At 53.7% G+C, this 27,091-nt stretch overlaps 1 protein-coding gene across 1 annotated transcript in view; it reads right to left on the bottom strand.

Moving 5' to 3' along the window:
- Nucleotides 1–5,622: 5,622 nt before the first annotated feature.
- The window catches only part of FLRT2 (fibronectin leucine rich transmembrane protein 2), a 62,869-nt gene continuing 41,400 nt past the window's right edge, over nucleotides 5,623–27,091 (bottom strand). The window contains exon 2 of the mRNA XM_075331023.1: nucleotides 5,623–8,239. Within this exon, the coding sequence (XP_075187138.1) occupies nucleotides 5,914–7,914 (2,001 nt within the window). The 5' untranslated portion in view covers nucleotides 7,915–8,239 and the 3' untranslated portion in view covers nucleotides 5,623–5,913. The remainder of the gene's footprint in view (nucleotides 8,240–27,091) is intronic.

Here is a 27,091-nt window from a genome sequence, read left to right as displayed (position 1 = left end):
TCGTGACTCTCTCTCGGTGCTGGATGTGGCTCCTGACCCTCTCTCAGGGCTGGATGTGGCTCCTGACCCTCTTTCAGGGCTTGTTGTGGCTCCTGACCCTCTCTCGGGGCTTGATGTGGCTCGTGACCATCTCTCGGGGCTGGATGTGGCTCCTGACCCTCTTTCAGGGCTTGTTGTGGCTCCTGACCCTCTCTCAGGGCTGGATGTGGCTCGTGACCTTCTCTCAGGGCTGGATGTGGCTCGTGACCCTCTCTCAGGGCTGGATGTGGCTCGTGACCCTCTCTCAGGGCTGGATGTGGCTCGTGACCCTCTCTCAGGGCTGGATGTGGCTCGTGACACTCTCTCGGGGCTGGATGTGGCTCGTGACCCTCTCTCAGAGCTGGATGTAGCTCGTGACCCTCTGTCAGGGCTGGATGTGGCTCGTGACCCACTGTCAGGGCTGGATGTGGCTCGTGACCCTCTCTCAGGGCTGCATGTGGCTCGTGTGATCCTCTCTCAGGGCTGAATGTGGCTCGTGACCCTCTCTCAGGGCTGGATGTGGCTCGTGACTCTCTCTCAGGGCTGGATGTGGCTCGTGACTCTCTCTCAGGGCTGGATGTGGCTCGTGACTCTCTCTCAGGGCTGGATATGGCTCGTGACCCTCTCTGAGGGCTGGATGTGGCTCCTGACCCTCTCTCAGAGCTGGATGTGGCTTGTGACCCTCTCAGAGCTGGATGTGGCTTGTGACCCTCTATCAGAGCTGGATGTGGCTCGTGACCCTCTGTCAGAGCTCGATGTGGCTCCTGATCCTTTCTCAGGGCTGGATGTGGCTCGTGACCCTCTCTCGGGGCTGGATGTGGCTCGTGACCCTCTCTCGGGGCTGGATGTGGCTCGTGACCCTCTCTCGGGGCTGGATGTGGCTCGTGACCCTCTCTCGGGGCTGGATATGGCTCATGACCCTCTCTCGGGGCTGGAAGTGGCTCGAGACCCTCTCTCGGGGCTGGATGTGGCTCGTGACCCTCTCTCAGGGCTTGATGTGGCTCGTGACTCTCTCTCGGGGCTGGATGTGGCTCCTGACCCTCTCTCAGGGCTGGATGTGGCTCCTGACCCTCTTTCGGGGCTTGTTGTGGCTCCTGACCCTCTCTCGGGGCTTGATGTGGCTCGTGACCATCTTTCGGGGCTGGATGTGGCTCCTGACCCTCTTTCAGGGCTTGTTGTGGCTCCTGACCCTCTCTCAGGGCTGGATGTGGCTCGTGACCCTCTCTCGGGGCTTGATGTGGCTCGTGACCCTCTCTCAGGGCTGGATGTGGCTCGTGACCCTCTCTCAGGGCTTGATGTGGCTCGTGACTCTCTCTCAGGGCTGGATGTGGCTTCTGACCCTCTTTCAGGGCTTGTTGTGGCTCCTGACCCTCTCTCCGGGCTGGATGTGGCTCGTGACCCTCTCTCAGGGCTGGATGTGGCTCGTGACCCTCTCTCAGAGCTGGATGTGGCTCGTGACCCTCTCTCAGAGCTGGATGTGGCTCGTGACCCTCTGTCAGAGCTGGATGTGGCTCGTGACCCTCTCTGAGGGCTGGATGTGGCTCGTGACCCTATATCAGAGCTGGATGTGGCTCGTGACCCTCTCTCAGAGCTGGATGTGACTCGTGACCCTCTGTCAGAGCTGGATGTGGCTCGTGACCCTCTGTCAGGGCTGGATGTGGCTCGTGACCCTCTCTCGGGGCTGGATGTGGCTCGTGACCCTCTCTCGGGGCTGGATGTGGTTCGTGACCCTCTCTCGGAGCTGGATGTGGCTCCTGACCCTCTCTGAGGGCTGGATGTGGCTTGTGACCCTCTATCAGAGCTGGATGTGGCTCGTGACCCTCTGTCAGAGCTCAATGTGGCTCCTGATCCTTTCTCAGGGCTGGATGTGGCTCGTGACCCTCTCTCGGGGCTGGATGTGGCTCGTGACCCTCTCTCGGGGCTGGATGTGGCTCGTGACCCTCTCTCGGGGCTGGATATGGCTCGTGACCCTCTCTCAAGGCTGGAAGTGGCTCGTGACCCTCTCTCGGGGCTGGATGTGGCTCGTGACCCTCTCTCGGGGCTTGATGTGGCTCGTGACTCTCTCTCGGGGCTGGATGTGGCTCCTGACCCTCTCTCGGGGCTGGATGTGGCTCCTGACCCTCTCTCAGGGCTGGATGTGGCTCCTGACCCTCTCTCAGGGCTGGATGTGGCTCCTGACCCTCTTTCGGGGCTTGTTGTGGCTCCTGACCCTCTCTCAGGGCTGGATGTGGCTCCTGACCCTCTTTCGGGGCTTGTTGTGGCTCCTGACCCTCTCTCGGGGCTGGATGTGGCTCCTGACCCTCTCTCAGGGCTGGATGTGGCTCCTGACCCTCTTTCAGGGCTTGTTGTGGCTCCTGACCCTCTCTCGGGGCTGGATGTGGCTCGTGACCCTCTCTCGGGGCTTGATGTGGCTCGTGACCCTCTCTCGGGGCTGGATGTGGCTCGTGACCCTCTCTCGGGGCTTGATGTGGCTCGTGACTCTCTCTCGGGGCTGGATGTGGCTCCTGACCCTCTCTCAGGGCTGGATGTGGCTCCTGACCCTCTTTCGGGGCTTGTTGTGGCTCCTGACCCTCTCTCGGGGCTGGATGTGGCTCCTGACCCTCTCTCAGGGCTGGATGTGGCTCCTGACCCTCTTTCAGGGCTTGTTGTGGCTCCTGACCCTCTCTCGGGGCTGGATGTGGCTCGTGACCCTCTCTCGGGGCTTGATGTGGCTCGTGACCCTCTCTCGGGGCTGGATGTGGCTCGTGACCCTCTCTCGGGGCTTGATGTGGCTCGTGACTCTCTCTCGGGGCTGGATGTGGCTCCTGACCCTCTCTCAGGGCTGGATGTGGCTCTTGACCCTCTTTCAGGGCTTGTTGTGGCTCCTGACCCTCTCACAGGGCTGGATGTGGCTCGTGACCCTCTCACAGGGCTGGATGTGGCTCGTGACCCTCTCTCAGGGCTGGATGTGGCTCTTGACCCTCTGTCAGAGCTGAATGTGGCTCCTGACCCTCTGTGAGGGCTGGATGTGGCTCGTGACCCTATATCAGAGCTGGATGTGGCTTGTGACCCTCTCTCAGAGCTGGATGTGGCTCGTGACCCTCTGTCAGGGCTGGATGTGGCTCGTGACCCTCTGTCAGGGCTGGATGTGGCTCGTGACCCTCTGTCAGGGCTGGATGTGGCTCGTGACCCTCTGTCAGGGCTGGATGTGGCTCGTGACCCTCTCTCGGGGCTGGATGTGGCTCGTGACCCTCTCTCGGGGCTGGATGTGGCTCGTGACCCTCTCTCGGGGCTGGATGTGGCTCGTGACCCTCTCTCGGGGCTGGATGTGGCTCGTGACCCTCTCTCGGGGCTGGATGTGGCTCCTGACCCTCTCTGAGGGCTGGATGTGGCTCGTGACCCTCTCTCAGAGCTGGATGTGGCTCGTGACCCTCTCTCAGAGCTGGATGTGGCTCGTGACCCTCTGTCAGAGCTGGATGTGGCTCGTGACCCTCTGTCAGGGCTGGATGTGGCTCGTGACCCTCTCTCGGGGCTGGATGTGGCTCGTGACCCTCTCTCGGGGCTGGATGTGGCTCGTGACCCTCTCTCGGGGCTGGATGTGGCTCGTGACCCTCTTTCGGAGCTGGATGTGGCTCGTGACCCTCTCTCGGGGATGGATGTGGCTCGTGATCCTCTCTCGGGGCTGGATGTGGCTCGTGACCCTCTCTCGGGGCTGGATGTGGCTCCTGACCCTCTCTCGGGGCTGGATGTGGCTCGTGACCCTCTCTCGGGGCTGGATGTGGCTCGTGACCCTCTCTCGGGGCTGGATGTGGCTCGTGACCCTCTCTCGGGGCTGGATGTGGCTCGTGACCCTCTCTCGGGGCTGGATGTGGCTCGTGACCCTCTCTCCGGGCTGGATGTGGCTCGTCGTGACCCTCTCTCAGGGCTGGATGTGGCTCGTCGTGACCCTCTCTCGGGGCTGGATGTGGCTCGTCGTGACCCTCTCTCAGGGCTGAATGTGGCTCGTGACTATCTCTCAGGGCTGGATGTGGCTTGTTGTGACCCTCTCTCAGGTCTGGATGTCGCTCGTGACCCTCTCTCAGGGCTGGATGTGGCTCGTGACACTCTCTCAGGGCTGGATGTAGCTCGTGACCCTCTCTCAGAGCTGGATGTGGCTCGTGACCCTCTCTCAGAGCTGGATGTGGCTCGTGACCCTCTCTCAGAGCTGGATGTGGCTCGTGACCCTCTGTCAGGGCTGGATGTGGCTCGTGACCCTCTGTCAGGGCTGGATGTGGCTCGTGACCCTCTCTCAGGGCTGGATGTGGCTCGTGACACTCTCTCAGGGCTGGATGTAGCTCGTGACCCTCTCTCAGGGCTGGATGTGGCTCGTGACCCTCTCTCAGAGCTGGATGTGGCTCGTGACCCTCTCTCAGAGCTGGATGTGGCTCGTGACCCTCTGTCAGGGCTGGATGTGGCTCGTGACCCTCTGTCAGGGCTGGATGTGGCTCGTGACCCTCTGTCAGGGCTGGATGTGGCTCGTGACCCTCTGTCAGGGCTGGATGTGGCTCGTGACCCTCTGTCAGGGCTGGATGTGGCTCGTGACCCTCTCTCAGGGCTGTATGTGGCTCGTCGTGATCCTCTCTCAGGGCTGGATGTGGCTCGTCGTGACCCTCTCTCAGGGCTGGATGTGGCTCGTCGTGACCCTCTCTCAGGACTGAATGTGGCTCGTGACCCTCTCTCAGGGCTGAATGTGGCTCGTGACCCTCTCTCAGGGCTGGCTGGATGTATTTATGTATGTGTGTGTGTATACATTTACAATCACAACATTTTGCACAGCTGCCCCATGTGACTCAGGGAACATCATAGACCATGTTTCAGGGGAAATTTTAACCCCGCGTTTTACAGTTACTCTCCAGAAAAAAAAAAAAGCGCACTTACTGTTTGGACATGTGAGGTAATATATTGTCTGTTTTGACAGTTACCCTGGATATTTATCAGGTGGCCTATAGCAACCAATCACAGCTCTGCTTCTATTATTAATAGGAGCTGTGAGTGGTTGCTATAGGCAACAAAGGACATTCTTACTATAAGAAGCTTCTGTGTGAGGTAATGTGATTTTCGTTTATTATACTCCAGAGCTGCACTCACTATTCTGCTGGTGCAGTCACTGTGTACATACATTACATTACTGATCCTGAGTTACACCCTGTATTATACTCCAGAGCTGCACTCACTATTCTGCTGGTGCAGTCACTGTGTACATACATTACATTACTGATCCTGAGTTACCTCCTGTATTATCCTCCAGAGCTGCACTCACTATTCCTTTATTCCATCAGAAACTAAATTCTGCTATATTTTATTCTTCTGTCATATCCAGAGCTGCAGTCTTAATTCTGCTCTTACATTATGCTGTGTAGTAGCAGTTGGACCTGTCCGTATTGTGCTACCGTAGTAAATGATCGCTGTGTTGGTGTATTGTGGGAATTGCAGAACTACAAATCTCAGAATACATCACAGCAGGACAGGGAGATACAAGATCCTGGATGAATTGTGAGTGCAGCTCTGGATGTGACTGGAGCACACTATCTGAGCTCAGACGTGCTGCGCTGCGGCCGCGGTAACAGAAGCAGACTCAGGCGGCGGTATCATGGCAAACGGGTTCTTATTGTACAACCCTGTACAGTACTTCAGCAATTTTAAAGATTTAAAAAGCAAAGAGTTACAAAACTGTTTGCAGGACCTGGAAATAGAAAAGTAGCACTTCTTTGTTTTAGATTCCATTATATAGTACACCGTATAAATTACAGAGCCGCGATGCACAAACGCATCTCGCTAACATTTATCAAATGTAAATGGGACTTGGGGCCGGCGCTCGGCTCCGCGCTGCGAGTCCGCTCAGTCCGCTGCGTGCGGAGCCCCGGGGCCGTCACGCCATCACGTGTGGCAATGCTCCAGATCTGGAACGCTGCTGTTGTTGCAGTACCGCAGGTTGTTGGGGATGTGGCAGTCTGTATAGGTGATGCCCCCATTTGGGGCGTAAATGGGCTGCAGTCTGAAACCTCCTTTAAGGAGCTGGTCATTGTTTAAGGAGACGATCTGGAAGCTGGTTTCCGTCATCTCCAGGATTGAGTTGTCCTTCTTGGTTCCCGCCTCGCAGTAGTCGTCTTTCCGGCGCCCACGGTTGTATTTCCATTTCTGAGATGTGTAGCGACCCTTTTTGTGCATATGCCAGCAGAAGATGCTGAGGAGAACTACAAGTACAATAATAACCGCCCCCCCAATGAGCCCGGCCAGCAGAAACGGGGAGCCTATGCTCTGGGTAGTCGTCTGCTCGTGGCTGGAGGGGCTGTTGCTGCCGTTTTTCAGCAGGGAAGCTTTGGTGGTGGCCTCGGTGCAGACGGTCTCGTCACTTGCACGGTAGTTATTAAAGGCGTCCAGGGGAACCAGGCAAATCCGGTAAGTGGACTTGGGCTCTAGGTTCAATAAACTCAAGTGTTGCTTCTCCCCGCTGACTATGCGCTCATGCACAACCCCCTCCACTAGGCTGTGCCCCATTTTGACCCACGTCAGCTTGTAGGACACCACGCTGACGAAGGACAACCAGCTGACCTGCACGCTCGTGTCATTTATAAAACGGATAGAGAGCAGGAGACGTTCTCGGAGGGGCGGTGTCACCTTCTCGATCACCACTATCTCCGGCTCAGGCACAGTCGTGGCTTCTGGCGTAGGGGTTGGTGTGGGGACTGTAGGTGTTGTGGTGGGCATAGGGATGAAGAAGACAGTTGTGGGAACGGTGGTCAGAGCCACAGTTGGAGGAGGTTGGGTAACCGGAAGTAATCCGGGAGTGGTGGTCGGGCAAGAGAGCAGATTGACATTGAGCTCCCTCACCGCCATCCCCCGGAAATGCTCCGGCCCCTGGCACATGAACGCTCGAACATTAATAGCAGCTGGAAGAGACTTGAGCCACTCGGTCACCCATCGGATACTGCAATCACAATACCAGGGATTGTTCCTCGCAGTCAACTGTTTCAAATTTGTCAAGTTATCGAAGACGCCCCTGACCAATAATTGGAGCCGGTTGTTGGATATATCCAATCTCTCGAGCTTGTGCAGTTTGGCAAATGCTGACACGGGGATGTGGTTGATTTGGTTGTCCTGCAGGTTCAACTTTACCAAGTAGGTGCCCTGGAGATCGGTGGGTGGACTGGTGAGGGAATTACGTACCATGGAGAACTCTTTCAGCTTGGGTAAATAGCTGAAGGTGCCATCGGCAATGCCCTTGTTGGTGAGGAGATTGCCATCTAGTATCAGTCGTTCCAAGCTGGTAAGGTTCTGGAAGGCTTGTTCAGAGATGCGGGCAATGCGGTTCTCGTCCAACCTTAACTCTTGGAGATCGAATGGAAGTCCAACGGGCACGCTGCTCAGGTGGTTCTTGGAGAGGAAGAGCAGTTTTAGGCTGATTGCTTCCCGGAAGGCTCCATCCTCCACCCCAACTGTGGAGATGGAGTTATCATCTAGATGCAGCTCTTCCAGTTTTAGCAGTTGGGCGAGCGCCACCCTGGAGATGGTCTGGATGTTGTTCTCCTGGAGGTGGAGCACTTTGACATTCTTGGGAAGGTTCATGGGGAACTCGTCCAGTTGGTTGCCGTACAGATACACTGTGTGCACGGACTGGACATTGTGCAGTTCTGCAGGGAATCCAGCATTATTAATTTGGTTATTGTGGAGGTAGAGAACTGTGACGCCCTCCGGAATCCCTAGAGGCACTGAGGTCAAACTCCGCTCGTTGCAGTACACAAAGTTGCGGTCGCAGCGGCACACAGTGGGGCAGGACCTGGACACGGCGATCTGCATGGAAAGCCCAAGTGCAAACACAATCCACGACTTCAAAAACGGCACCCAGTCCACGGGCCAGAGTACTGTCCGCAGGCCCATCTCTGGTTCCGAGAAAAGAAAAGGCTAAAACTAGAGGTGCAAAAGCAAAAAAGGAGTGCAAATCTCAGCATTTAATGTGCTTGTGTCCAGCCGCCGGGCAAGAAGAGCGTGCCACGCGGCTAGAGGTGCAGCCGTCCTCCACAGCCCCCGGCCATCGAGACTGCACGCAGGGACCACCGGGGAACGGCCTTTCCTTCCGAGGAGGACGCTGGTGACTCTGGGCAGGATTGTGGCACAGTGCTTGTCCTGAAGGGCGACCTCGGCCTCTTCTCAGTGGAGACTCCTCGCTCTATGGAAGATCTGCTCCAATCTCCAACAGCCGGACCTGCGGAAAGAGACAAACGTCAGTGACCAGAAAGCATCAGACCCGCATCATACACTCATCACTGTGCAGAGAACCCGCAACTGGGACCTCCAGCACTGGTATAACCCATGATATTACACATGTGACTGATATAAGAGGGGCTGATATCCGTCACATATGTAATGTCTGGGGTTATATCAACACTGGAGCATTATAAGAGGGGCTGATATCCGTCACATATGTAATGTCTGGGGTTATATCAGCACTGGAGGGTTATAAGAGGGGCTGATAACGCTCCAGCACTGGTATAACCCATGATATTACACATGTGACTGATATCAGCCCCTCTTATAATGCTCCAGTGCTGATATAACCCATGATATTACACATGTGACTGATATAAGAGGGGCTAATAACGCTCCAGTACTGGTATAACCCATGATATTACATATGTGACTAATATCAGCCCCTCTTATAACGCTCCAGTGCTGATATAACCCCAGACATTACATATGTGACTGATATCAGCCCCTCTTATAACGCTCCAGTGCTGATATAACCCCAGACATTACATATGTGACTGATATCAGCCCCTCTTATAACGCTCCAGTGCTGATATAACCTCCAGACATTACATATGTGACTGATATCAGCCCCTCTTATAACCCTCCAGTGCTGATATAACCCCAGACATTACATATGTGACTGATATCAGCCCCTCTTATAACGCTCCAATACTGATATAACCTCCAGACATTACATATGTGACTGATATCAGCTCCTCTTATAACGCTCCAGTGCTGATATAACCCCAGACATTACATATGTGACTGATATCAGCTCCTCTTATAATGCTCCAGTGCTGATATAACCCCAGACATTACATATGTGACTGATATCAGCCCCTCTTATAACCCTCCAGTGCTGATATAACCCCAGACATTACATATGTGACGGATATCAGCCCCTCTTATAATGCTCCAGTGTTGATATAACCCCAGACATTACATATGTGACTGATATCAGCTCCTCTTATAATGCTCCAGTGCTGATATAACCCCAGACATTACATATGTGACTGATATCAGCCCCTCTTATAACACTCCAGTGCTGATATAACCCCAGACATTACATATGTGACTGATATCAGCCCCTCTTATAACCCTCCAGTGCTGATATAACCTCCAGACATTACATATGTGACTGATATCAGCTCCTCTTATAATGCTCCAGTACTGATATAACCTCAGACATTACATATGTGACTGATATCAGCCCCTCTTATAATGCTCTAGTAATGATATAACCCCAGACATTACATATGTGACTGATATCATCCCCTCTTATAATGCTCTAGTAATGATATAACCCCAGACATTACATATGTGACTCATATCAGGCCCTCTTATAATGCTCCAGTGCTGATATAACCTCCAGACATTACATATGTGACTGATATCAGCCCCTATTATAATGCTCCAGTACTGATATAACCCCAGACATTACATATGTGACTGATATCAGCCCCATGGTTGAGCCTCCTCTTACCACGCTGCACCCTCTCTTAGAACGCTGCGACCCCTCCTTTTAGAACACTGCATCCCCTCCTCTTAGAACGCTGCACCCCCTCCTCTTAGAACACTGCGCCCCCTCTTAGAATGCTGCACCCCCCTCTTAGAATGCTGCGCCCCCTCTTACAATGCTGCGCCCTCTCTTAGAAGGCTGCGCTCCCTCTTAGAAGGCTGCGCTCCCTCTTAGAAGGCTGCGCTCCCTCTTAGAAGGCTGCACCCCCCTCTTAGAATGCTGCGCCCCCTCTTAGAATGCTGCACCCCCCTCTTAGAATGCTGCACCCCCCTCTTAGAATGCTGCACCCCCCTCTTAGAATGCTGCACCCCCCTCTTAGAATGCTGCACCCCCCTCTTAGAATGCTGCACCCCCCTCTTAGAATGCTGCACCCCCCTCTTAGAATGCTGCGCCCCCCTCTTAGAATGCTGCGCCCCTTCTTAGAATGCTGCACCCTCTCTTAGAAGGCTGCGCTCCCTCTTAGAAGGCTGCGCTCCCTCTTAGAATGCTGCACCCCCCTCTTAGAATGCTGCACGCCCCTTCTTAGAATGCTGCACCCCCTCTTAGAATGCTGCACCCCCCTCTTAGAATGCTGCACCCCCCTCTTAGAATGCTGCACCCCCCTCTTAGAATGCTGCACCCCCTCTTAGAATGCTGCACCCCCCTCTTAGAATGCTGCACCCCCCTCTTAGAATGCTGCACCCCCCTCTTAGAATGCTGCACCCCCCTCTTAGAATGCTGCGCCCCCCTCTTAGAATGCTGCGCCCCTTCTTAGAATGCTGCACCCTCTCTTAGAAGGCTGCGCTCCCTCTTAGAAGGCTGCGCTCCCTCTTAGAATGCTGCACCCCCCTCTTAGAATGCTGCACGCCCCTTCTTAGAATACTGCACCCCCCTCTTAGAATGCTGCACCCCCCTCTTAGAATGCTGCACCCCCCTCTTAGAATGCTGCACCCCCCTCTTAGAATGCTGCACCCCCCTCTTAGAATGCTGCACCCCCCTCTTAGAATGCTGCACCCCCCTCTTAGAATGCTGCGCCCTCTCTTAGAAGGCTGCGCTCCCTCTTAGAATGCTGCACCACCCTCTTAGAATGCTGCACCCCCTCTTAGAATGCTGCACCCCCTCTTAGAATGCTGCACCCCCCTCTTAGAATGCTGCACCCCCCTCTTAGAATGCTGCACCCCCCTCTTAGAATGCTGCGCCCTCTCTTAGAAGGCTGCGCTCCCTCTTAGAATGCTGCACCACCCTCTTAGAATGCTGCACCCCCTCTTAGAATGCTGCACCCCCTCTTAGAATGCTGCACCCCCTCTTAGAATGCTGCACCCCCTCTTAGAATGCTGCGCCACCCTCTTAGAATGCTGCACCCCCTCTTAGAATGCTGCGCCACCCTCTTAGAATGCTGCACCCCTCTTATAATGCTACACCCCCTTTACAATGCTGCACCCCCTCTTGTAACGCTGCGGCCCTTTTTATAATGCTGCGCCCCCTCTTAGAACGCCGCCCTGCATTTGCTCGTGGTCCTGCCCTTTTTCTATGTGATTTATGTTCCCGTGTAAACGACGTCCTCCTAGCCCAGAGAGCGCGGAGTCTGCAGCACGGGGCGCTCCGGGCATCCAGCGCAGCTGTGACAGATCCGCACTCACACAAAATCTGCACTAATAAATAATTCAGCCACATTTCCCAGATTTCAGAGAATGCCGGCGGGGGACACGAGTAACCCACATTTCCACCGAAAAGATGAGCGGCGCGCGGCACACCGATCCACACAGCCAGATTATTACTCATGTGAAGACGAAACAGCTGACAACAAAGGGTGAAGAGTCCCAGAGAGGAGGAGAAGAAGGGGATAAAGAGCCAGAGAGGAGGAGGAGAAGGGGATACAGAGTCCCAGAGAGGAGGAGAAGAAGGGGATACAGAGTCCCAGAGAGGAGGAGGAGAAGGGGATACAGAGTCCCAGAGAGGAGGAGGAGGAGAAGGGGATACAGGGTCCCAGAGAGGAGGAGGAGAAGGGAATACAGAGTCCCAGAGAGGAGGAGGAGAAGGGGATACAGAGTCAGAGAGGAGGAGGAGAAGGGGATACAGAGTCCCAGAGAGGAGGAGGAGAAGGGAATACAGAGTCCCAGAGAGGAGGAGGAGAAGGGGATACAGAGTCCCAGAGAGGAGGAGGAGAAGGGGATACAGAGTCCCAGAGAGGAGGAGGAGGAGAAGGGGATACAGAGTCCCAGAGAGGAGGAGGAGAAGGGAATACAGAGTCCCAGAGAGGAGGAGGAGAAGGGGATACAGAGTCCCAGAGAGGAGGAGGAGAAGGGGATACAGGGTCCCAGAGAGGAGGAGGAGGAGAAGGGGATACAGGGTCCCAGAGAGGAGGAGGAGAAGGGGATACAGAGTCCCAGAGAAGAGGAGGAGGAGAAGAGTATAAAGTCCCAGAGAGGAGGAGGAGAAGGGGATACAGAGTCCCAGAGAGGAGGAGGAGAAGGGGATACAGAGTCCCAGAGAGGAGGGTCATCCATAGGTCACTGGGTACTGCACAAATCAAAAGAAAAATGTTGCAAAATCAAATATCAGTTGTCAGTGAGGCGCGGAGAGCTGAGGCCTTATATCAATTACCAATCCTGCAGATAGGGGGCATCAAAAATATCAAGAGCCAGAAATAGGAACCTGACATTTTTACTACCATTGATGTCAGTAGATGGCGCCATTTCCTTTTCCTCTCTGGACTCTACCAGCTCTCTGCTTCACATTGCAGGGCCTGGATGTATAGCATACCCCACATATACAGTATATCACAAAAGTGAGTACACCCCTCTTATTTGTGTAAATATTTTACTACATCTTCTCCTGGGACAGCGTAGCATATCTGACCCTGTCATACAATGTGCAGTGTCAGTGTACAGCTTGTATACAATGTGCAGTGTCAGTGTGCAACTTGTATACAATGTGCAGTGTCAGTGTGCAACTTGTATACAATGTGCAGTGTCAGTGTGCAACTTGTATACAATGTGCAGTGTCAGTGCGCAGCTTGTATACAATGTGCAGCGTCAGTGCGCAGCTTGTATACAATGTGCAGTGTCAGTGCGCAGCTTGGATACAATGTGCAGTGTCAGTGCGCAGCTTGGATACAATGTGCAGTGTCAGTGCACAGCTGGTATACAATGTGCAGTGTCAGTGCGCAGCTTGTATAACAGTGTAAATAACTCATCACACAGCCATTAATGTCTAAACCGCTGGCAACAAAAGTGAGTTCACCCCTAAGTGAGAATGGCCACATTGTGCCCTTGGTGTGTATATTTGATGTGGTCACCATTATTTCCCAGCACGGCCTTCCCTCTCTTGTGTCTGGAGGTCACTAGATCTTCACAGGAGCTGCTGGATCCTCTTCATCCTCCATGACGACCTCCCGGAGCTGGTGGATGTCGCGGCTGGAGCGAGACCCCGGGACCACGCCGCCACTATACGTGATAACGAGCCCCTCTATACTGTGTGTCTGGTCGTAGGATCATCCCCCAACATCCGCCACATTCCACGTCTTCAATCTCTAATCTGCAAATTGCTGCATTACACCGGGAGCGGATCAATCCCAGAGCCATTCATTTTCACTGCCATTATCACCCAATCACACGGCGGCGGCCTGGCACAGCACTCATGTAGCAGAGCTGAAAGGCTGTCCGAGCGCGCAGTCCTGTGCAAAACCACAAGGAACGCAGGAAAGGAGTGAGATCAGCCAATGAGAAACTCAGAAACAGCGACAATCACAGCTCTGTCTGGTAATGAACCTCTGCTGCACGACATATTCAGCTCTGCTATATATAAGATACTCAGCTCTGCTGCATCTGACATATTCAGCTCTACTATATATAGTATGCTCAGCTCTGCTGCATCTGATAAAATGACTGCATGTCTGGCCAGCTCTGCTGCATGTGACGCGCTCGGCTCTGCTGCAGGTGACGCGCTCGGCTCTGCTGCAGGTGACGTGCTCGGCTCTGCTGCAGGTGGCGCGCTCGGCTCTGCTGCAGGTGGCGCGCTCGGCTCTGCTGCATGTGACGCGCTCAGCTCTGCTGCATGTGACGCGCTCGGCTCTGCTACATATAGTATGCGCGGCTCTGCTGCAGGTGACGCGCTCGGTTCTGCTGCTGGTGACGCGCTCGGCTCTGCTGCAGGTGACGTGCTCGGCTCTGCTGCATGTGGCGCGCTCAGCTCTGCTGCATGTGACGCGCTCGGCTCTGCTGCATGTGACGCGCTCGGCTCTGCTGCATGTGACGCGCTCGGCTCTGCTGCATGTGACGCGCTCGGCTCTGCTGCAGGTGGCGCGCTCGGCTCTGCTGCAGGTGGCGCGCTCGGCTCTGCTGCAGGTGGCGCGCTCGGCTCTGCTGCATGTGACGCGCTCGGCTCTGCTGCATGTGACGAGCTCGGCTCTGCTGCATGTGACGCGCTCGGCTCTGCTGCATGTGACGCGCTCGGCTCTGCTGCATGTGACGCGCTCGGCTCTGCTGCATGTGACGCGCTCGGCTCTGCTGTGCGCGTCACGTGGCGCTGGCTGTGAGAGGACAGCTTGGCTCCAATTACTGCGGATGACGTGCGTCTGCATAAAAAGATCCTGTAACTGGATTATGGTCCTAACTCAATTGTGACAGCGGCCGTTTATCCCTCTTCACGCGCCGCGCTTCGTGTCTGATCGCGCTGCGCTTCGTGTCTGATCGCACCGTCTTGTTTTCGAATCTTCTCCTTGTCATGTGAATTGAATCTCAATGGGGTCCGGGGGGCTGTGGCTTAACCATTTCAGCACTGGGCGCAGGATGGGGGGCGGTGGACGGAGAGAGAATGGCGCAGCTGCCTCCATTGTCATCATTTAGTAAAGACGCTGGATTGTTGCAGCGCTTGACAAGTTAATAACGATTGTCTGCAGCAACATGTTAATACATCTTACAGCAGCCAATCATGCGGCGGAGCGCGGCGGTGACCGCACACAAATGTCCCCGCTCCACTTTATCTACAAAAAGAATAAAAAAGAAACAAAAATATCCAAAATCCCAGAGAAAACGGCCCCTGTGAGCGCGGCTCTGTCTCTGTGTCGCAGCCTGATTTGCGGTCACGAGTGAAGGACTCACCTGTGACCACAAATCACCTGAGTGACGGCACCGCTGATCACGTGGCTCACTTCGGTCACTCGCGTGATTTGCTGTCACAGGTGGAGGCTCCAGCGGTGGCCGCGGGTAACCTGAGTGACGTCACCGCTGACTGCGCGACTCACTACAGTTGCTGCATGGAGCTCACAGCTAGCGGTCGTGGTCTGTGGCCGCTCCTGTCAGCTTTATGTAGCAGAGCTGGAAGCGTTCTTGGACCTTGTGTGGATTACGTCGGACCTGGTGGGGGGTTTGTGGTTAATAAAGTGGTGAAAGAGGGTGTTTTTTTGTCTTTTATTCCAAATAAAAGATTTTTTGTGTGTGTGTGTTTATTTACTTTCACTTACAAATTTATCATGGGGGGATGTCTCATAGACGCCTGCCAGGATTGACCTAGGACTTAGTGGCAGCTATGGGCTGCCATTAACTCCTTATTATCCCGATTGTCACCGCACCAGGACATTCAGGATGAGCCGGGTAAAGTCCCATGACCGTCGCATCTAATGGATGTAGCAATTCCAGGAGGCTGCTGGCTGATATTTTGAGGCTGGGGGATCCCAATAACGTGGGTCTCCCCAGTCTGGGAATACCAGCCTTCAGCTGTGTGGCTTTATCTTGGCAGGTATCAAAATCTGGTGGGGACCGCATGCCGGTTTTTTAAATTATTTATTTATTTATTGTACTGCATGATATAGACCCGCCCACCGGCGGCTGTGATTGGTTGCAGTGAGACAGCTGTAACTCAGCGTGGGGGTGAGTCTGACTGCAACCAATCAGTCACCGGTGGGCGGGGGAAGCAGTGAATATGAGATGAGCCTAATCAGCGGACGGCATTTTTCAGAAGCAGGAGAAGCTGAAGGAGAAGTGTGACAGCCGCGCTGGTGATCGGTGAGTATGAAGGAGGGAGAGAAGGAGAGACAGACAGAGAGACCGACAGAGAGAGACCGAGACCGACAGAGAGAGACCGAGACCGATAGAGAGAAAGACCGAGACCGTAACAGAGAGAGACCGACAGAGAGAGACCGACAGAGAGAGAGACCGAGACCGATAGAGAGAGACACTGACAGAGAGAGACCGAGACCGACAGAGAGAGACCGAGACTGATAGAGAGAAAGACCGAGACCGTAACAGAGAGAGACCGACAGAGCGAGAGACCGACAGAGCGAGAGACCGACAGAGCGAGAGACCGACAGAGAGAGAGACCGACAGAGAGAGAGACCGACAGAGAGAGAGACCGACAGAGAGAGAGACCGACAGAGAGAGACCGACAGAGAGAGACCGACAGAGAGAGACCGACAGAGAGAGAGACCGAGACCGACAGAGAGAGACCGAGACTGATAGAGAGAAAGACCGAGACCGTAACAGAGAGAGACCGACAGAGAGAGACCGACAGAGAGAGACACCGACAGAGAGAGACCGACAGAGAGAGACACCGACAGAGAGAGACCGACAGAGAGAGACCGACAGAGAGAGACCGACAGAGAGAGACCGACAGAGAGAGACACTGACAGAGAGAGACCGAGACCGACAGAGAGAGACCGAGACCGATAGAGAGAAAGACCGAGACCGTAACAGAGAGAGACCGACAGAGAGAGACCGACAGAGAGAGACCGACAGAGAGAGACACCGACAGAGAGAGACCGACAGAGAGAGACACCGACAGAGAGAGACCGACAGAGAGAGACCGACAGAGAGAGACCGACAGAGAGAGACCGAGACCGTCAGAGAGAAAGAAAGAGAGAGACCGACAGAGAGAGACCGACAGAGAGAGACCGACAGAGAGAGACCGACAGAGAGAGACCGACAGAGAGACCGACAGAGAGAGACCGAGACCGATAGAAAGAAAGACCGAGACAGTAACAGAGAGAGACCGACAGAGAGAGACACCGACAGAGAGAGACCGACAGAGAGAGACACTGACAGAGAGAGACCGACAGAGAGAGACACTGACAGAGAGAGACCGACAGAGAGAGACCGACAGAGAGAGACCGACAGAGAGAGACCGAGACCGTCAGAGAGAAAGAAAGAGAGAGACCGAGACCGATAGAGAGAAAGACCGAGACCGTAACAGAGAGAGACCGACAGAGAGAGAGACCGACAGAGAGAGAGACCGACAGAGAGACACTGACAGAGAGAGACCGACAGAGAGAGACACTGACAGAGACCAAGACCGACAGAGAGAGACCAAAACCGACAGAGAGAGACCAAAACCGACAGAGACTGAGACCGACAAAGAGAGACTGAGACCGACAGAGAGAGACTGACAGTAAAATGTGGCAGTTGTAATCTGACCACTCAGGAAGCTAAGGCAGCTGTAATCTGACCACTCAGGAAGCTAAGGCAGCTGTAATCTGACCCCTCAGGAAGCTATGGCTGCTGTAATCTGACCCCTCAGGAAGCTATGGCTGCTGTAATCTGACCCCTCAGGAAGCTATGGCTGCTGTAATCTGACCCCTCAGGAAGCTATAGCAGCTGTAATCTGACCCCTCAAGAAGCTGTGGCAGCTGTAATCTGACCCCTCAGGAAGCTGTGGCAGCTGTAATCTGACCCCTCAGGAAGCTGTGGCAGCTGTAATCTGACCCCTCAGGAAGCTGTGGCAGCTGTAATCTGACCCCTCAGGAAGCTGTGGCAGCTGTAATCTGACCCCTCAGGAAGCTGTGGCAGCTGTAATCTGACCCCTCAGGAAGCTATGGCTGCTGTAATCTGACCCCTCAGGAAGCTATGGCTGCTGTAATCTGACCCCTCAGGAAACTGTGGCAGCTGTAATCTGACCCCTCAGGAAGCTATGGCTGCTGTAACCTGACCCCTCAGGAAGATATGGCTGCTGTAATCTAACCCCTCAAGACACTATGGCAGCTGTAATCTGACCCCTCAGGAAGCTGTGGCAGCTGTAATCTGACCCCTCAGAAAGCTGTGGCAGCTGTAATCTGACCCCTCAGGAAGCTATGGCAGCTGTAATCTGACCCCTCAGGAAGCTATGGCAGCTGTAATCTGACCCCTCAGGAAGCTATGGCAGCTGTAATCTGACCCCTCAGGAAGCTATGGCAGCTGTAATCTGACCCCTCAGGAAGCTATGGCTGCTGTAATCTGACCCCTCAGGAAACTGTGGCAGCTGTAATCTGACCCCTCAGGAAGCTGTGGCAGCTGTAATCTGACCCCTCAGGAAGCTATGGCTGCTGTAATCTGACCCCTCAGGAAGCTATGGCTGCTGTAATCTGACCCCTCAGGAAACTGTGGCAGCTGTAATCTGACCCCTCAGGAAGCTATGTCTGCTGTAACCTGACCCCTCAGGAAGCTATGGCTGCTGTAATCTGACCCCTCAAGAAGCTATGGCAGCTGTAATCTGACCCCTCAGGAAGCTGTGGCAGCTGTAATCTGACATCTCAGGAAGCTGTGGCAGCTGTAATCTGACCCCTCAGGAAGCTATGGCAGCTGTAATCTGACCCCTCAGGAAGCTATGGCAGCTGTAATCTGACCCCTCAGGAAGCTATGGCTGCTGTAATCTGACCCCTCAGGAAACTGTGGCAGCTGTAATCTGACCCCTCAGCAAGCTATGGCAGCTGTAATCTGACCCCTCAGGAAGCTATGGCAGCTGTAATCTGACCCCTCAGGAAGCTATGGCTGCTGTAATCTGACCCCTCAGGAAGCTATATCTGCTGTAATCTGACCCCTCAGGAAGCTATGGCAGCTGTAATCTGACCCCTCAGGAAGCTATGGCAGCTGTCATCTAACCCCTCAGGAAGCTATGGCAACTGTAATCTGACCCTCTGACCCCTCAGGAAGCTATGGCAGCTGTAATCTGACCCCTCAGGAAGCTATGGCTGCTGTAATCTGACCCCTCAGGAAGCTATGGCAGCTGTAATCTGACCCCTCAGGAAGCTATGGCTGCTGTAATCTGACCCCTCAGGAAGCTGGTATTCTCTCTTCTTTTGATCAAGATGGATTTTAGCAATTTTCAGAGTAAAAGATATTGAAGACATGGAACGACGCCGAGTGTGACCAGAGGTGTATCGCTCGGGTGGTATCGCTCGGGTGGTATCGCTCGGGTGGGCCGGGCTGGGCTCCTGCGGTCACTTATTGCACCCCCTCAATATTTCCAGTGTGATTTCCTAGTGTCCACATAAAACGAATGCATCAAGAATTCGGAGAAGATTCGGCCATTAGGACGGAATCATTGAACGTCCGGCTACAAGTCATTTTATTAATCTGTTGGAGGTGAGTGGTCGGAGTGAATATTGGCCTCGGTGACTCTACACAATATGGCGGTTTTATTGGATGCCACAATTTTTAAGCAGAAGAAAAGAACTAAAGGATTTAATGAGAATGTCTCAATTCGGGGCATTGGATATTGAACGCGCCCCACTAGCGCCTGGATACAGTGCGACGACACAGACGACACCTCCATCATCAGTCTGAAGAACACATAATCCAGAGGCAGATAAAGCGTGCGAGGCGGACTACACCCCACCAAAGCCCATAATAGCCGGGGTGGGGGCAGGGAGCTCAGGCGGCAAATCCAGATTTACCGACACCTCGGGACCAGCACAGCAAGATCCAGGCTGATCCTCGGGCGGCTGAGGAATCCCATACACGAGGGCAAATAGAAAACCAGGATCGGGCCCCTGTATGGTCCTGCTGTGACTAGAGGGCCCCTGTATGGTCCTGCTGTGACTAGAGGGCCCCTGTATGGTCCTGCTGTGACTAGAGGGCCCCTGTATGGTCCTGCTGTGACTAGAGGGCCCCTGTATGGTCCTGCTGTGACTAGAGGGCCCCTGTATGGTCCTGCTGTGACTAGAGGGCCCCTGTATGGTCCTGCTGTGACTAGAGGGCCCCTGTATGGTCCTGCTGTGACTAGAGGGCCCCTGTATGGTCCTGCTGTGACTAGAGGGCCCCTGTATGGTCCTGCTGTGATTAGAGGGCCCCTGTATGGTCCTGCTGTGACTAGAGGGCCCCTGTATGGTCCTGCTGTGATTAGAGGGCCCCTGTATGGTCCTGCTGTGACTAGAGGGCCCCTGTATGGTCCTGCTGTGACTAGAGGGCCCCTGTATGGTCCTGCTGTGACTAGAGGGCCCCTGTATGGTCCTGCTGTGACTAGAGGGCCCCTGTATGGTCCTGCTGTGACTAGAGGGCCCCTGTATGGTCCTGCTGTGACTAGAGGGCCCCTGTATGGTCCTGCTGTGACTAGAGGGCCCCTGTATGGTCCTGCTGTGACTAGAGGGCCCCTGTATGGTCCTGCTGTGACTAGAGGGCCCCGGTATGGTCCTGCTGTGATTAGAGGGCCCCGGTATGGTCCTGCTGTGACTAGAGGGCCCCTGTATGGTCCTGCTGTGACTAGAGGGCCCCTGTATGGTCCTGCTGTGACTAGAGGGCCCCTGTATGGTCCTGCTGTGATTAGAGGGCCCCTGTATGGTCCTGCTGTGACTAGAGGGCCCCTGTATGGTCCTGCTGTGATTAGAGGGCCCCTGTATGGTCCTGCTGTGATTAGAGGGCCCCTGTATGGTCCTGCTGTGATTAGAGGGCCCCTGTATGGACCTGCTGTGATTAGAGACCCCCTGTATGGTCCTGCTGTGATTAGAGGGCCCCTGTATGGACCTGCTGTGATTAGAGACCCCCTGTATGGTCCTGCTGTGATTAGAGGGCCCCTGTATGGTCCTGCTGTGATTAGAGGGCCCCTGTATGGACCTGCTGTGATTAGAGACCCCCTGTATGGTCCTGCTGTGATTAGAGGGCCCCTGTATGGTCCTGCTGTGACTAGAGGGCCCCTGTATGGTCCTGCTGTGATTAGAGGGCCCCTGTATGGTCCTGCTGTGACTTAAGGGCCCCTGTATGGTTCTGCTGTGATTAGAGGGCCCCTGTATGGTCCTGCTGTGACTAGAGGGCCCCTGTATGGTCCTGCTGTGATTAGAGGGCCCCTGTATGGTCCTTGTGTGATTAGAGGGCCCCTGTATGGTCCTGCTCTGACTAGAGGGCCCCTGTATGGTCCTGCTGTGACTAGAGGGCCCCTGTATGGTCCTGCTGTGACTAGAGGGCCCCTGTATGGTCCTGCTGTGACTAGAGGGCCCCTGTATGGTTCTGCTGGGATTAGAGGGCCCCTGTATGGTCCTGCTGTGATTAGAGGGCCCCTGTATGGTCCTGCTGTGACTAGAGGGCCCCTGTATGGTTCTGCTGGGATTAGAGGGCCCCTGTATGGTCCTGCTGTGACTAGAGGGCCCCTGTATGGTCCTGCTGTGACTAGAGGGCCCCTGTATGGTCCTTGTGTGATTAGAGGGCTCCTGTATGGTTCTGCTGTGATTAGAGGGCCCCTGTATGGTCCTGCTGTGACTAGAGGGCCCCTGTATGGTCCTTGTGTGATTAGAGGGCTCCTGTATGGTTCTGCTGTGATTAGAGGGCCCCGGTATGGTCCTGCTGTGACTAGAGGGCCCCTGTATGGTCCTGCTGTGACTAGAGGGCCCCTGTATGGTTCTGCTGTGATTAGAGGGCCCCTGTATGGTCCTGCTGTGACTAGAGGGCCCCTGTATGGTCCTTGTGTGATTAGAGGGCCCCTGTATGGTCCTGCTGTGATTAGAGGGCCCCTGTATGGTCCTGCTGTGACTAGAGGGCCCCTGTATGGTCCTGCTGTGACTAGAGGGCCCCTGTATGGTCCTGCTGTGACTAGAGGGCCCCTGTATGGTCCTGCTGTGACTAGAGGGCCCCTGTATGGTCCTTGTGTGATTAGAGGGCTCCTGTATGGTTCTGCTGTGATTAGAGGGCCCCGGTATGGTCCTGCTGTGACTAGAGGGCCCCTGTATGGTCCTGCTGTGACTAAGGGGCCCCTGTATGGTCCTGCTGTGACTAGAGGGCCCCTGTATGGTCCTGCTGTGACTAAGGGGCCCCTGTATGGTCCTGCTGTGATTAGAGGGCCCCTGTATGGTTCTGCTGGGATTAGAGGGCCCCTGTATGGTCCTTGTGTGATTAGAGGGCCCCTGTATGGTCCTTGTGTGATTAGAGACCCCCAGTCCAGGTGCCACCTCTGCTCCCCAGTGATTGTAGCACTGACCCCATGATATCCGCACACCAGTGCAGATACGCGTTGCTGGGCGATGTGAAGTCCACACATTGTAACACATATGTAGCGGTTTTTCCTATTTTCCCCTTGTGCGGTGTTTACAGCGGCTGCGTCTTCTACGTGTGACCCCGGATCCTGCAGGGACAGATCCACAGGAATGGAATATACAATGTGGCGGTGTCTCCGGCCTGTGCGGTCCCTTTAACACCCTCCATACGTTGGGAATGTGCTGACGAGCGGCTTCCGTACAGCCGGTGTCAGGTTCGGTGCCCACACCGCGGGTAACCGTAGCGCTTCCACCCGGGAAGGTGAATGGCGGAGGCCTATAGGCGAGCGCTTGCGGTTTTGCTTACACGCTCATAAAGCCGCTCGTCTCCTCCCAATCTACATTTGGAAGCAAATTCCATCCCCGCTTAATAAACAGAGGTCATTAAGAGCGGAGCTTAGAAAATCAGAATTGTCTGTAAGCACCGCCGACAACTGCACCGATAATGCAAGAAGCTGGCTCCGGAGCGGAACGCGGAATGCCAATTCCCACATCACAAGGGCTGCCTGACATTGCACCGGCGGAGGGGGCGAAACCTGCCCCGATACATCCATCCCATAATATCTGTGCCTCATACATCCATCCCATAATATCTGTGCCTCATACATCCATCCCATAACATCTGTGCCTCATACATCTATCCCATAACATCTGTGCCTCATACATCTATCCCATAATATCTGTGCCTCATACATCCATCCCATAATATCTGTGCCTCATACATCCATCCCATAATATCTGTGCCTCATACATCCATCCCATAATATCTGTGCCTCATACATCCATCCCATAATATCTGTGCCTCATACATCCATCCCATAATATCTGTGCCCTGATACATCCATCCCATAATATCTGTGCCTCATACATCCATCCCATAATATCTGTGCCTCATGTATGTATACCATAATATCTGTGCCTCATACATCTATCCCATAATATCTGTGCCTCATACATCTATCCCATAATATCTGTGCCTCATACATCCATCCCATAATATCTGTGCCTCATACATCTATCCCATAATATCTGTGCCTCATACATCTATCCCATAATATCTGTGCCTCATACATCTATCCCATAATATCTGTGCCTCATACATCCATCCCATAATATCTGTGCCTCATATATGTATCCCATAATATCTGTGCCTCATACATCCATCCCATAATATCTGTGCCTCATACATCCATCCCATAATATCTGTGCCTCATACATCTATCCCATAATATCTGTGCCTCATACATCCATCCCATAATATCTGTGCCTCATATATCCATCCCATAATATCTGTGCCTCATACATCCATCCCATAATATCTGTGCCTCATACATCCATCCCATAATATCTGTGCCTCATACATCCATCCCATAATATCTGTGCCTCATACATCTATCCCATAATATCTGTGCCTCATACATCTATCCCATAATATCTGTGCCTCATACATCTATCCCATAATATCTGTGCCTCATACATCTATCCCATAATATCTGTGCCTCATACATCCATCCCATAATATCTGTGCCTCATACATCTATCCCATAATATCTGTGCCTCATACATCTATCCCATAATATCTGTGCCTCATACATCCATCCCATAATATCTGTGCCTCATACATCTATCCCATAATATCTGTGCCTCATACATCTATCCCATAATATCTGTGCCTCATACATCTATCCCATAATATCTGTGCCTCATACATCCATCCCATAATATCTGTGCCTCATACATCCATCCCATAATATCTGTGCCTCATACATCTATCCCATAATATCTGTGCCTCATATATGTATACCATAATATCTGTGCCTCATACATCTATCCCATAATATCTGTGCCTCATACATCCATCCCATAATATCTGTGCCTCATACATCTATCCCATAATATCTGTGCCTCATACATCCATCCCATAATATCTGTGCCTCATACATCTATCCCATAATATCTGTGCCTCATACATCCATCCCATAATATCTGTGCCTCATACATCTATCCCATAATATCTGTGCCTCATACATCCATCCCATAATATCTGTGCCTCATACATCCATCCCATAATATCTGTGCCTCATACATCCATCCCATAATATCTGTGCCTCATACATCTATCCCATAATATCTGTGCCTCATACATCCATCCCATAATATCTGTGCCTCATACATCTATCCCATAATATCTGTGCCTCATACATCCATCCCATAATATCTGTGCCTCATACATCTATCCCATATCTGTGCCTCATACATCCATCCCATAATATCTGTGCCTCATACATCCATCCCATAATATCTGTGCCTCATACATCTATCCCATAATATCTGTGCCTCATACATCTATCCCATAATATCTGTGCCTCATATATGTATACCATAATATCTGTGCCTCATACATCTATCCCATAATATCTGTGCCTCATACATCCATCCCATAATATCTGTGCCTCATATATGTATACCATAATATCTGTGCCTCATACATCTATCCCATAATATCTGTGCCTCATACATCCATCCCATAATATCTGTGCCTCATACATCTATCCCATAATATCTGTGCCTCATACATCCATCCCATAATATCTGTGCCTCATACATCCATCCCATAATATCTGTGCCTCATACATCCATCCCATAATATCTGTGCCTCATACATCTATCCCATAATATCTGTGCCTCATACATCTATCCCATAATATCTGTGCCTCATACATCTATCCCATAATATCTGTGCCTCATATATGTATACCATAATATCTGTGCCTCATACATCTATCCCATAATATCTGTGCCTCATACATCTATCCCATAATATCTGTGCCCTGATATATGTATCCCATAATATCTGTGCCTCATATCTGTCCGGATATACAGAACTGTGCAAAACGTTAGGCAGGAAACAAAAGCTGCAGAATAAAAACCCTCCAGTATTAAAAGAAATAAAAGATAACACGGTCACCGAATACTGAGGACGGAGGAGACGGGCGGTCACCGAATACTGAGGACGGAGGAGACGGGCGGTCACTGAATACTGAGGACGGAGGAGACGGGCGGTCACCGAATACTGAGGACGGAGGAGACGGGCGGTCACTGAATACTGAGGACGGAGGAGACGAGCGGTCACTGAATACTGAGGACGGAGGAGACGGGCGGTCACCGAATACTGAGGACGGAGGAGACGGGCGGTCACCGAATACTGAGGACGGAGGAGACGGGCGGTCACTGAATACTGAGGACGGAGGAGACGGGCGGTCACCGAATACTGAGGACGGAGGAGACGGGCGGTCACTGAATACTGAGGACGGAGGAGACGAGCGGTCACTGAATACTTAGGACGGAGGAGACGGGCGGTCACTGAATACTGAGGACGGAGAAGACGGGCGGTCACCGAATACTGAGGACGGAGGAGACGGGCGGTCACTGAATACTGAGGACGGAGGAGACAGGCGGTCACCGAATACTGAGGACGGAGGAGACGGGCGGTCACTGAATACTGAGGACGGAGGAGACGGGCGGTCACCGAATACTGAGGACGGAGGAGACGGGCGGTCACTGAATACTGAGAACGGAGGAGACGGGCGGTCACTGAATACTGAGGACGGAGGAGACGGGCGGTCACCGAATACTGAGGACGGAGGAGACAGGCGGTCACCGAATACTGAGGACGGAGGAGACGAGCGATCACTGAATACTGAGGACGAGGAGACGGGCGATCACTGAATACTGAGGACGGAGGAGACGAGCGGTCACTGAATACTGAGGACGGAGGAGACGAGCGGTCACTGAATACTGAGGACGGAGGAGACGGGCGGTCACTGAATACTGAGGACGGAGGAGACTGGCGGTCACTGAATACTGAGGACAAAGGAGACGGGCGGTCACTGAATACTGAGGATGGAGGAGACGGGCGGTCACTGAATACTGAGGACGGAGGAGACGGGCAGTCACTGAATACTGAGGACGGAGGAGACGGGCGGTCACTGAATACTGAGGACGGAGGAGACGAGCGGTCACTGAATACTGAGGACGGAGGAGACGAGCGGTCACTGAATACTGAGGACGGAGGAGACGAGCGGTCACTGAATACTTAGGACGGAGGAGACGGGCGGTCACTGAATACTGAGGACGGAGGAGACGGGCGGTCACTGAATACTGAGGACGGAGGAGACGGGCGGTCACTGAATACTGAGGACGGAGGAGACAGGCGGTCACCGAATACTGAGGACGGAGGAGACAGGCGGTCACCGAATACTGAGGACGGAGGAGATGAGCGATCACTGAATACTGAGGACGAGGAGACGGGCGATCACTGAATACTGAGGACGGAGGAGACGAGCGGTCACTGAATACTGAGGACGGAGGAGACGGGCGGTCACTGAATACTGAGGACGGAGGAGACTGGCGGTCACTGAATACTGAGGACGGAGGAGACGGGCGGTCACTGAATACTGAGGACGGAGGAGACGGGCGGTCACTGAATACTGAGGACGGAGGAGACTGGTGGTCACTGAATACTGAGGACGGAGGAGACGGGCAGTCACTGAATACTGAGGACGGAGGAGACGGGCGGTCACTGAATACTGAGGACGGAGGAGACGAGCGGTCACTGAATACTGAGGACGGAGGAGACAAGCGGTCACTGAATACTGAGGACGGAGGAGACGAGCGGTCACTGAATACTTAGGACGGAGGAGACGGGCTGTCACTGAATACTGAGGACGGAGGAGACAGGCGGTCACTGAATACTGAGGACGGAGGAGACGAGCGGTCACTGAATACTTAGGACGGAGGAGACGGGCGGTCACTGAATACTGAGGACGGAGGAGACGGGCGGTCACTGAATACTGAGGACGGAGGAGACGAGCGGTCACTGAATACTGAGGACGGAGGAGACGAGCGGTCACTGAATACTTAGGACGGAGGAGACGGGCGGTCACTGAATACTGAGGACGGAGGAGACGGGCGGTCACTGAATACTGAGGACGGAGGAGACGAGCGGTCACTGAGTACTTAGGACGGAGGAGACGGGCGGTCACTGAATACTGAGGACGGAGGAGACGGGCGGTCACTGAATACTGAGGACGGAGGAGACG

This window comes from Anomaloglossus baeobatrachus, chromosome 12 (assembly GCF_048569485.1).
Source record: "Anomaloglossus baeobatrachus isolate aAnoBae1 chromosome 12, aAnoBae1.hap1, whole genome shotgun sequence".
NCBI classification, from domain to species: Eukaryota; Metazoa; Chordata; class Amphibia; order Anura; family Aromobatidae; genus Anomaloglossus; species Anomaloglossus baeobatrachus.
This window is presented reverse-complemented; position numbering and strand designations above follow the sequence as displayed.